Raw genomic sequence first — 12,253 nt, forward strand, 5'->3', positions numbered from 1 at the left:
CTCCTGTACCGGTATGAGTTCAATCTGTGGGATCCCCTGTCCAAGTTTGAGGACTCCTTCCAGGAGCGTGACAGGAAGGAGTTCAAAGCGCTGGTGGAGGAGGGTACAGCGGCTGCCAAGGCAACCTTGCAGGCAGCTTCAGATGCAGCGGTCATAGCCACATGGTCCATGGCCTCAGCAGTGTCCATGAGAAGGGCGTCGTGGCTCCAGCCCTCTGGACTGTCCAGCGAGAACCTCCCGTTTGACAGCAAAGCTCTGTTTGCAGAACAAGTGGATACAAAGCTGCATGGCCTGACAGACTCCCACATATCAGAGGGATAGCCGTGTTAGTCTGGATCTGTAAAAGCAGCAAAGAATCCTGTGGCACCTTATGGACTAACAGACGTTTTGGAGCATGAGCTTTCGTGGGTGAATACCCACTTCGTCGGATGCATGTAGTGGAAATTTCCAGGGGCAGGTATATATATGCAGGCAAGCTAGAGATTATGCCTGCATATATATACCTGCCCCTGGAAATTTCCATTACATGCATCCGACGAAGTGGGTATTCACCCACGAAAGCTCATGCCCCAAAACGTCTGTTAGTCTATAACATGCCACAGGATTCTTTGCTGCTTTTACAGACTCCCACATGACTCTCCCGACTCTAGGTCTCCAGATTTCAGCCAAAACTAAGTTCAAGCTGCAGCAGACTCCCACTCAGGCCACCAACCCAAAATATGAGACTGCTTCTAAGAAGTCATGGGACTATAAGACATGCCTACAGAGGCAGTCTCGCCCTTTCTGCCAGCTTCGATACTCCAAGGGCAAGCAGGTGGGGAAAAGGCGGTTTTCATGGGACACCTGGGGGCACCCTGACAGTTCTCATCAGGGATCCACCCCCAATAAAGCTTCCCTTCTCCAATCGGCTGTGTGCTTTCCTCCCAGAGTGGCCACAGCTGACCTCAGGGGTATGAGCGCTATCAATTTACGGTCCTCCCATTTGGCCTGTCCACTGCCCCCAGGATATTCATGAAATGTATGTCTGTGGTGGCGGCCTACCTCAGGCACTGGGGGGTCCAGATCTTCCCGTATCTGGAGATTGGTTGGTCAAGAGCACCTCCCGGTTGCAGGTGGGGGATTATATGGTGCTCCTGTCCACGTGCACCATTTTGGGCCTGTTGGTAAACATCAAATCCACACTAGTCCCAGTTCAACGCATAGAGTTTATCAGCGTGGCCCTGAATGCCTTGTTGGCCAGAGCCTCCCTCCTACCAGAAAGGTTCGACTCCCTGAAGGTGCTCATTGCCACGGTCGCAAGGTTTCTGGTGACAACAGCCAAAGCGTGCCTCCAGTTCTTGGGTCATATGTCAGCATGCACGTATGTGGTCCATCACGCCAGACTCAGGATGAGGCCCCTCCAGCTCTGGTTGGCCTCGGAGTTCTCTCAGGCCAGAGACAGGATGGACAAAGTCCTCACGATACCTGAACCAGTGATCACCTTCCTAGGGTGGTAGTCCTTCCTGAGAAACATGCTCCAAGGGGTCCTGTTCAGGGACAGGCCCTGGAGCTTGTGTCAGATGTGTCAGATCTGGGATGGGGGGCCCATGTGGGGACATTCAGACCTAAAGTCTGTGGTCCACTTGGGATCTGACCCTCCATATAAACGTCAAGGAGCTCAGGGCAGCACAACTGGCGTGCATGGCCTTCCGCTCGCATCTGGAGGGCCAAGTGGTCAGGGTTCTCATAGACAACACGGCCTTAGTGTTCTACATCAACAGGCAAGGCGGGGCCAGATCTTCTGCCATGAAGCCCTCAGGCTGAGAGACTATTGTATGGCCCATGACATCTGCCTATAGGCCTTCTATCGGCCGGGTCCCCAGAATGCGCTGGCGGATCACTTGAGTAGGATATTCTCTTCTCAGCACAAGTGGTCCCTCCACCCAGAGGTGGTGCACAGACTTTTCCAAGTGTGGGGAACTCCCCAGGTGGACCTGTTTGCAACTCGGCAGAACCATTGCTGTCTCTGGTTCTGCGCCTGTGGGAGCTGGCACAGAGCACTGTCTCCAATGCCTTCCTCCTGTCCTGGTCAGGCCAGTTTCTCTATGCCTTTCCTCTGTTCCCGCTGATCAGCAAGGTCCTGGAAAAGAGAGACAGACAAGGCCCAGATCCTTCTGATTTCCCCATCATGGACCAGACAGCATTGGTACAGGACCCTCCTGGGCCCGGCAGTTGCCATCCTGCCTGGACCTGCTCTCCCAGGATCAGGGCCGCTTACTCCACCCCCAACCTAGTGGCACTCCACCTCACAGTGCGGCTGCTCAATGGTTAGGTAGGGAGGAAAGGACGTGCTCAGAAGGGGTTCAACGTGTCCTCTTAGAAAGCAGGCAGCCCTCCACGCACCAAGCCTATTTGGCAAAGTGGTCTCGGTTTTCCAGATATGCCGATGAGTAGGGCATTTCCCTGGTGGCTGCCCCAATCCAGTTTATCCTGGACTACCTCTTTCACCTTAAAGTCCAGGACCTGGCACCCTTGTCAGTCAAGATGTACCTGGTGGCCATATTGACCTTCCATCCACTGGTGCAGGGCCACACAGTATTCTCCCATGCTATGACTGGCAGATTCCTTAAGGGTTTGGATCGTCTCTTCCCGTATGTTAGGCCCCCAGTGGGACCTAAACTTGATTTTGGCCCATCTCATGGGGCCCCTGTTGGAGCTGCTAGTCATGTGCTCCTGGTCATGATCACTTCAGCTAGGCAGGTCTTGGAGCTCAGGGCCCTGACCTCCGAGCCCCCGTACATGGCGTTTCATAAGGGTATGGTCAAGCTCCACCCACACCCCTCGTTCCTCCCAAAGGTGGTCTCCGCCTATCACATTGGTCAGGACATTTTTCTGCTGGTCCTCTGCCCCAAGCTCCATTCATCCAGTGAGGAGCGCCGCTTCCACACGCTGGATGAGAGACGGGCTCTGGCTTTCTACCTGGAACAGACTAAACTGTTCAGAAAGTCCTCGCAATTGACTGAAGCAGGTGGGGTGAGAGGGAGTTATAGTTACTTAATTCTTTTTCCATCTAGATGCCTCTTGAAAATGGTTTGTTTTGGTATGTTACCTAATGTAGCCTCAACTATTCTAGATAATTAAGTGCTAAATACCATGCATTTTTTTACACATTTTTTTAAGAATTACATGCATATGAGAGAGACATTCTTCCTCACCCTGTCTCCGACCAGATGAGTGATATTGACATACATTACTGCATCTTCTACTACTCTTCCTCTTCGTAGTGGTAGTAGTTCGTACAATTAGCAGTTGTGTTACTGCAGCAGTTCCTTGTACCTAAAATATTGCCAGAACCAAAACTTAGCATAGGAAACCACACCACTATAATACTCCTTCCAAAACCCATTCAATACCTCACTTCTGTCTTGCAGGAACCTGTTCTCATCCTTTCTGTAATGCATACTGCTTATCATACTGCATTTTGTCAGATTATATGTTGGACTTCGCATGTCTGAGGCATAAAGAGCTAGACTCAAGTCTACCTGATTTATTTTTACTAGTGACCCAATCCATGTTTGAAACCATCTGAAATTCACCCCTTCTTCTGTCCCTTTGTCAGATCTAGTTTTAAACCATAAACTATAGTATAACCATTAAACATCTCATGCACACAGTCTCATCAAAGTATAGTTAACTCTTAAACACTGATTCCTCCAGCAGCTTCAAACCCAGAGCTATATATTTAAGCTTGTAAACTTCATGTAATCCAACAGGTATAGAAAGTTCCTCAAGATTTCTTCCCTGCCCTTAGCTCAGCATGCCTGCTGAGCTCCTAAATTCTGCAAGTTTTCCTTGGTTCCACCGCATCCTGCAACCCTCCTGGGCATACAGTTTTCTTGCCTGAGTCACCTGCCACATACTTCGTAGCTCTTCCAGGTTCCATATCTCAATCCTTCCTCCTAAGTCCATGTAGACTTTAAAGGCTGTAGGAGCTGACGTAGTTCCTGCTGACTCACTAAGGTCTGCTATAGGTCCTGTGAACATTAAAAGTCCAGAAGGAGTAGTAATCAAGGCATGGCATGTGGGGAAGAAAGGGAGGCTGGGGAGTAGTAGGAAGCAGACATGGAAAGGTTTCCAGGCTGGGGAGCCAAGCATCGAGTGTTATGCAGAGTTCTTCAGTGCCACAATGTTCCTCAGGTCTTAATGCCCTGCAAAGTGTTTTGGCTCATGTGCCCACCTCTGAAGATTTTAGGTTCTACAGTGTGTCCTACTGTGCATGCAATCAGTTTTTCGTAGGGGATTTTTTTTCTTTCTCTATATGAAGTTAAGATTGAAAGCACATACCAAAGAAATATGAGCCACAATATACAACAATTAAATTGACAGTAAAACCAAAACAGGAATAAGATTTTAAAATGTTCAGAATAAAAAGGTGGCAGATTTTATATCACAATCTGTTTTTAAAAAAACAAATTAAAATATTCAAATGAGAAGAAAACAAACCACTGGTGTTAAATATTATGATGGTTAAAAACACAGTGAAAGAATTAATCAGAACAAACAATCCTAGAACAGTTCCTGGACTATTGTATAGTATCCACTTTAGAAACAAATTATTTTTCAGTGTTGATACTTGTGACATCTAAATATTAGCATTTAAAGGCAAGTATTTAAATAGTAAATATATATTGTATAGTTTAAAATATTTTTATAAATAAAATTAATTTTATAAACTTGAAATAAATATTTTCTAAGTGAATTTTTAAATTAAACTTTAATGTAACTTGATGGATGCATCTTTATATTCATAATTGCATAGTGTAGCACTTAAAAAAATCCAGTGGGATCCCAGTGCAATATTTATATTGTGCTCAAATACAACAAATGCTATCACAGACTACATAGCGGATTAACCATTTATAAAAAGCACAATCTTCACATTCATAATCGATTATGTGTATAAACAAGCACCCAATCAAAACTATTTTAACTATTGCCCCCTGTAGTCAGCAAGAGTAAGACACAAAAAGCCAAACAATTTTCTTCATTGGCGGCAACAAGTTTGAAATGATCAGTAACCAAGCACACAAGAATATTTTACTCTTGGTTGTCCAGTTTCTGCAAATTCTATCCTTGCAAAAAGACAAACTTTAATTAATGAATAAATATCATGCTGAAAGACATTAAAAGCCAAAGTTAAAAAAATAACATTAAAAGTAGAGCTGTGATCATGAAAATCCTTAATTGTGTGAATCAATGGTTTTTAAAACAAGGTTGTGGCTGTAGATAAAGGAGTAAAATTTAAAATTGTAAGATAACAATGACATTTTGGTTGACCATTTGCTGTGGATGATATACATGAATACTGCATGAGACCAGATGAAGACCTGCACTTGCTGTATAGTGTGTTTGATATCACTGGATTTCATAGGGTTTTTTATGTTTGAGTTGGTTGTGCCTGCCAGCTATCTTAACTGTTACAAAATTTAGTGTTTTTGTTTGGAATTTTACACATTGCATCACAATTATTAAGTAAGTATGGTAGAGCAGGAGCACTAGAGTTAAAGTTGCATTAGTGTTTTCACTGTAGCATGGGCATCAGTTTCCTCAATTTTATGTTTTGATTAATTTGAAATTTTAGTTTGTAAATCGCTCATATAAAAAGAGTTTGGTCTCCAAACAGAGTTGGAATGAACCCAAACAAAAGCTCAGCTATGGCAATACAAGACATTCAGATAAGATCCTGATTAAATATCTATGCTTTACATTATGTTTTCTACTTGAAAGGAGAAGTCTCTCATTATTTTCTAAGAATCTGAAAGCATCTTGTAACACTCCTGTTGTTTTTGGTGCTCTGATGATTAGTTTGTAGAGGAGAGAGAGTTCTGAGGATGTCACTTTTTTTTTCCATATTGTAGACTTTTTATAACAATAATTCTTCTTACCTGATGGCAAGTTTTAGGTAAAATACAGGGTGCAAAGTAAGGTTGCAGTAGTTGACAATCTTGTACACTTCCATGTACAAGAATAACATCATCCATAGTTCCATCATAAATATCCCATTTGCTGTGGGTTGGTACATCCATCACATAAACATTAGGCAACTTTGTACACATCTTATATGACCAATCCTGCAATTAGAAGCCATGTAAGATGTATTATTTTTTCCATACATAATATAACATAAAAAGCCTTGTACTGTACATTTTTGAAACAGTGGATTTGTGCAAAATAAATTATAGGAGGAAAATCAAAATATGTAATTATTTTAGCTACATAGATATATTTTTTGAGAAAGGAATCTTGTCGGATAATCAGTTTGTCAGTACACACAAATAGCGATTCTCCTATAACCTAAGGAAGAGCTAGCAACAGTGACACAATAATTTTCCTGCCTTACAGTTTGAAAGTTTTACTTTTTCTTTTACTCTGCATCTGAAACTTGATCTGGAAGGAATACATAATGTTTACCTAGAGCTAAAAATTTTGATTCAACCCAGTCTTGCTGCAGGCTATCAGGCACAGAACCTCAAAGGTATTTAGGCTCCTAATTTCCATCTGGGTATTAGTGGTAGCTTTACCAGAGGCACTGAGAGTAGGGTTCTCCAAAAAACGCACACAGCAGCATGCAGAGGAAGCTAGCCTCTCTCTGCATGTTTTTTATACAAGCAGATAGTGTACTGATCCCCATATAGCAAAAATGGTCTCAGCATGGCTGGATAAATATCCAGAAGTCACATTTCTATCTGAACTATCCAAATTTAGGGCAATCCCACCAACCTTCATTGTTCTCCATCCCTACATACTCCAATCCTCCTCTTAGTCTAATCCCCTTCTTACAGAAAAGCCAGGAAATAGCTTTCCTTGGTAACTCCCCTTTCAAATCTTTCTGGTGGTGTCTTTTTTTGGAGGAAGGTCCACTGGCTTTCTAACCTGCTGAGGCCTCTGTGCAGGCACATGCACACACCCCCCCCCCCCAAAACCGTAACCTTCTAGCCAGATGCTAGAAGGCTTATTCCATTCATTCTACAAACAGTGCAGAAAAGTAAGAAATCATAATTTCAAAGGGTTTAATGCCAGAAGGAACCATTAGATCATCTCATCCAACCTTCTGTATAACATGATAGATTTTCACTCATAGTGTGCCCAAAGACTTTTAATTAGACTAAAACATTTCAGTCCTCAGGAGATTAAATTGTGTCTGCTGGCAGAGAACAGCAGAGACTAAGCTGTCACCAATGCCAAAAGCTTGTGCAACAGCCGGGAATTGATTAGGCAGGATGAACCCAGCTACTCCCAGGAGGTGAAGCAAATCACATGCTCTGACTAAGGGAAATTCTGCCATAGCCCCAAATCTAGCTAGCAATATGACTGACTCTGAGCATATGAAGGGGACACACCAGCCAGGCATCTAGAAAAAGGATTCTCTGTATCACCTCATAGGACAGGTCCACCCTTATCTGGTGTCCCATCTCCAGCTGTAGCCAATCCCTGATGTTTCAGAGGAAGGTGGAAAATAGCCTACCTACCCCGACTCCCTGCTCTGCAATATAATTTCTTCCTGACCCCTGTAGGCAACAGCTGAAGAACAAGATTTTAATATTCATTACCTTAATACAGACCTGCAATCATTATGAGTATATTGAGGGCAATCCAGGCAAACCCATTCTCCCTGTGGCCCACAAAGAACATAAATGAACAAGGGGACTCTCAGATTCACAGATTCCAAGGCAAGACAGGATGACTATTACCATCCACCCCAACCTCCTCATACTCCCCTCCCCTCCCTTCCAGCTCCCCCACCTTGCATAAAATTTCTCCCAGCAACTGAATTAAAGCACATCTTTTAAAAGGATATCTAATATTGTCTTAAAGACTTCAAGCAATAGTGAGCCCATCACCTTCCTGGTAAGCTAGTCCAATGGTTAATTACCTTCACAGCTAGGAAACTACATCTTATTTCAAGGCTGAATTTGTTCACCTTCCAACTGTTGAATCTTGTGTTATGCCTTTGTCAGCCAGGTTGAAGAGCCCCTCACTATCAGATAGCTTTTCCGTGTGTAAGTATCCATATACAATGATCGAGTAGTCTCACTCTCAACCTATTCTTTGATAAGTTGAGCTCCCTAAACCTCACATTATAAGGTTTTTTTCCTAGCCCCTAGATCCTATTTCTCATTCTCCTTTAAACTCTGTCCAGTATTTCCACATCCTTCTTGAAGTGTGGACATTGGAACTGGACGCAGTATTCTAGTAGTGGTTTTATCAATGCTGTGCACAAAGACAAGCTCATATCCTTCCACCTGATATTCCCCTCATATGCATCCAACAATCACATTGGCCCTCCTTGCCACAGCAATGCACTGAGAGCTCTCATTGATGCAATTACCTATAATCACCCCTAAATTCTTCTCGGAGTCACTGCTTTCCTGTTCTACAGGAATAATCTGTTCTTGGCTCCCAGATGTATTACCTTGTAGTTGGCTGTATTAAAATGCATTTGGTTGGACTGTGACCATTTAACCAGTTGATACAAAATGATCTGAAACAGAAACCTGTCTTCCCTTTACTACCCCACTAATCTGTTTATCCACAAACTTTACCAGCAAGATGTTTATATCATTATCATGGTTGATACAAACATTAAATATCATTCAACTGAGAACTGATCCCTGGAGGGAACCCCACTGATATCTCCCCATTTGCAACTGAGAGCTGAGCCACTTTTCAATCTAAATCGGGGGGCTTGGGACCCCTCAGAGGGTTGCAAGGTTATGACATGGGGTGGGGTCACAAACTGTCAGCCTCTACCCCAAACCCTGCTTTGCCTCCAACATTTATAGTGGTGTTAAATATATTAAATTATAGAATATCAGGGTTGGAAGGGACCTCAGAAGGTCATCTAGTCCAACCCCCTGCTCAAAGCAGGACCAATCCCCAACTAAATCAAAAGTGTTTTTAATTTGTAAGGGGGGGGTGTAGCAGGGTGAACACTTGCTTCAGCCTGGAAGGAGTTGGAAAAGCCCTGCAGAGGGCTACAGCTGGGCAAGGGAGTAGACCTGTGGCTGATTGCAGGAAGTAGCTGCAGCTGGGGCCATGCCCCAAACAAAGCAGTTGGGCCTTATCAGAAGGCCAGGGAAGCTAGAGGGAGCAGTGTCTCTCTCTCTCTGACTTGAGAGGGACATAGGCCTGGGTGCTAGGGAATTCTCCTAGGGGACTTAGAGGGAGGCAGGGCTGTGGAAAGGCCATAGGAACTGGGAAGCTCTAGGCTAGCAACTCCATAGGCTGCAGGGCCTAGTTCTAGGTCTCCTCGGTAGTGGGCTTGCAGAGGGTAGGTAAAGGTAGCCAGTCCAAACCTCTTGTTGCCTGTGATGATTGGCTGATAGACTGTAGCCTGTTCCAGGGTGTGGGGGCTAAACAGAGACTAGCAGTACCCATGACTGGGGTGATGTGGGGGTAGGGGGTGGGGGTTCCCCTGGGGTGGGGAAATCCAGAATAAGACAGTGGGGTACTGCAGGAGGCAGAATTCTGAGATAAGGGCACTGGGGTCCTGCGAAGGACATGGGGCCAATGACAAGCAGATCACCAGGCCTGCAGAGGGCACTCCTTTGTCAAAGAGCTAATTCCTGAGGATGACCAGCAGGAGGCGCTGCAGGGGTGAGTCTATGCCATGCTACAGGGAAGGTTTGCACTTAGAGGCTTGCTATGTGAAAGGGGTCACTAGTACAAAGGTTTGAGAACCACTGATCTAATGTGTATCCCATTAATGCAAGTCTTTTAAACAAAATGTCACATTGTATTAAGTCAGAGCTTCATAGCTATTGAGGCCAGAAGGGACCATTGTAATCAACTAGTCAGACTTCCTGTATAACACAGGCCACAGACCTTCCTCAAAATAATTCAACATATCTTTTGGAAAACCTCTAATCTTGATTTTAAAAATGGTCAGTGATGAAGAATCTACCATGAGTCTTGGAAAATTGTTCCAATGGTTAATAACAATCACTGTTAAAATATCTTATTTCTGGTCTGAATTTGTTTAGCTTTAACTTCCAACCATTGGCTTGTGTTATCTGAGCCCATTATTAAACCTTTGTTCCCCATGTGGCTACTTTAATCAAGTCACTCCTTAACCTTCTGTATGTTAAATTAGTGTGAGCTCTTTGAGTCTATCAATATAAGGTATGTTTTATAATCCTTTAATCATTCCCTCCAACTCAAATGGCTTGGAGAAATCCTTGTCAACACACTGCCTTTGTAATCTGAGTAGGGGGTGGGAAGCATAGGCACTGACTTCTTGAGTTCCCAGGGAATGCTTGATCCCCCTGCCCCTTCCCCCAGGCTCCCACCCCTAGCCTGCCTCCTGCATGCTGCTGAACAGCTGATAGGGAAGGAGCTGATTGGCGATGCCTGCCAGTGGGTGGGAGACACTGGAGGAAGGGGGAGAAGCTGATCCACAGGGCTACCAGTGGGTGCTGAGCAACCACTTTTTTCCCCCATGGGTGCTCCAGGACTCCAGAGTCAATACCTACAGCAGGAAGCAATCTTCCATGAAACTATGCTGACTGGCCTTAATTAAAAGCTAAAAATATAATTCTTTGTTGATACAGTCCCAAATTAACCATTCCATTATTTTACTCAGGGTTGACATACATCTATAATTCCCCAGATGATCTCATTTACCTATTTAAATATTGGAACCATGCTGGCAGTCCTTTGGAATTTCCTCAATTTTCTTATAAAATGCAATCTATAGTGTATATTTATTGTCTTTTATCTTACCTGTAACCTTATGTTTCTAAACCCTTATATTTGCTTTTATTTTTAATTTCTATCTCAAGTTCTGTTAATAAAAATCAGTTTGATTTTTATTTATAGACTGAGATGAAACTCATGAACTGGGTGGGGTACACTGCTTCTTCCGAGTCAGCGGATTGGTGCACTTGGTGAGTCTCTAGCATATAAGTACTAAGCACTTGAGTGTAACAAACTGGGTTATCCAAATTGCTAGCCTGTATTGGAAAAGAGTGCAGCTTGTAGAGCCTCAAGCAAAACTTGTCTTGCCAAGTAGCTGGTAGTGGGCAAGGGTTTCCCCTGGCAAGCACAGACAAAATTCTCTTCTGCTGTGAGCAGGTCATAGTGATTCACCCCAGGCAGCTCAGCTAACCCTGAAAAATGTCAAGCCCACAAACTCTTTATGTGGATCACTGGACCGCCAGAGAATCCTCCACTGGGTCTGATGAGATGGGGGAGCTCCCTTTCTGTGCAAAAGGGGGCAGGCTGACATGCAGAAGATCCTTCCTGCAGAATGCTCTGTGTAGCAGGATCGGACTCCAAACGAATATATATTTGTCATTATTACAGCTACAGTAGATTTACCTGGTAAGCAAGGTTTTCCTTGAAAGTTTTGATAGTGATATCAAGAGCAAGTTTTAACCATATTTTATATTCCAAAGATGGGCATTCTAAAAACTTATCAAAAGCTTCGAACAAGTTGTCCATAGAAATAAAACATGTCTGAAATAAAACTGCAATAAAATTAATTTCTACAACAGCACATCTCTTCCCCTCCCCTTTTTAAATGTTTAAACAAAGACATATTTTGAATTAGTCAAACTAATTATTCAAACTGTGCACTTTTTTTAAGGCAGGTTCCTTGTGATCTGTACATGTCTTTAGATCACTAGAATACTAGTAGTGCTATAAAACATAATTATAAGTTAATAAAATCATGTATAATATGTTAATGCAATCAGTTGGAACAAAAATTATGCTTTTCATTATTATATATGGCATTACAGCAATGGATGCCTTACAAATGGATAATAACAGAGAGGAACCATTTCAGATAAGAACTCTGACAGTTCCTGGTTTACTTTGAAGGATGATAATGAGAAATTTCAACAAAAGTGACACCACAACATTTGTATTGCTGTTAGCTATAGATGAGGTCATAAATGTTTTCAATCACTGCATCTGATGAAGTGGGCTGTAGCCCATGAAAGCTTATGCTCAAATAAATGTGTTAGAACAGGAGTACTTGTGGCACCTTAGAGACTTTTTTCAATCACTTAGGTTCCAAAGACCTTTTTAATGTTAAGCTTAAACTAAATGTCTTTGCAAAATTTAAAGTATTAGCTATCAGTTTTTGTATAGTGCCTAGAACAATTTGTACTTTAGTGGCTGGAAGGGCTGGCTAAAGAATTCTACAACATTCATCAGATGAGACCTGGACTCCCTTTTCATGGCTGATAATTTGCCAAGACTATAGCCA

General features: G+C 43.3%; 1 protein-coding gene across 1 annotated transcript in view; it reads right to left on the reverse strand.

Annotated features, from left to right (window-relative positions):
* Positions 1 to 610: 610 nt before the first annotated feature.
* LOC115651191 (sodium/hydrogen exchanger 10-like) overlaps positions 611 to 12,253 on the reverse strand; it is a 354,344-nt gene continuing 342,701 nt past the window's right edge. The window contains 3 exon segments of the mRNA XM_030562150.1: positions 611 to 3,315; positions 5,925 to 6,110; positions 11,359 to 11,496. Of these exon segments, the coding sequence (XP_030418010.1) occupies positions 3,124 to 3,315; positions 5,925 to 6,110; positions 11,359 to 11,496 (516 nt within the window). The 3' untranslated portion in view covers positions 611 to 3,123.

This window comes from Gopherus evgoodei, chromosome 4 (assembly GCF_007399415.2).
Source record: "Gopherus evgoodei ecotype Sinaloan lineage chromosome 4, rGopEvg1_v1.p, whole genome shotgun sequence".
Lineage (NCBI taxonomy): Eukaryota > Metazoa > Chordata > Testudines > Testudinidae > Gopherus > Gopherus evgoodei.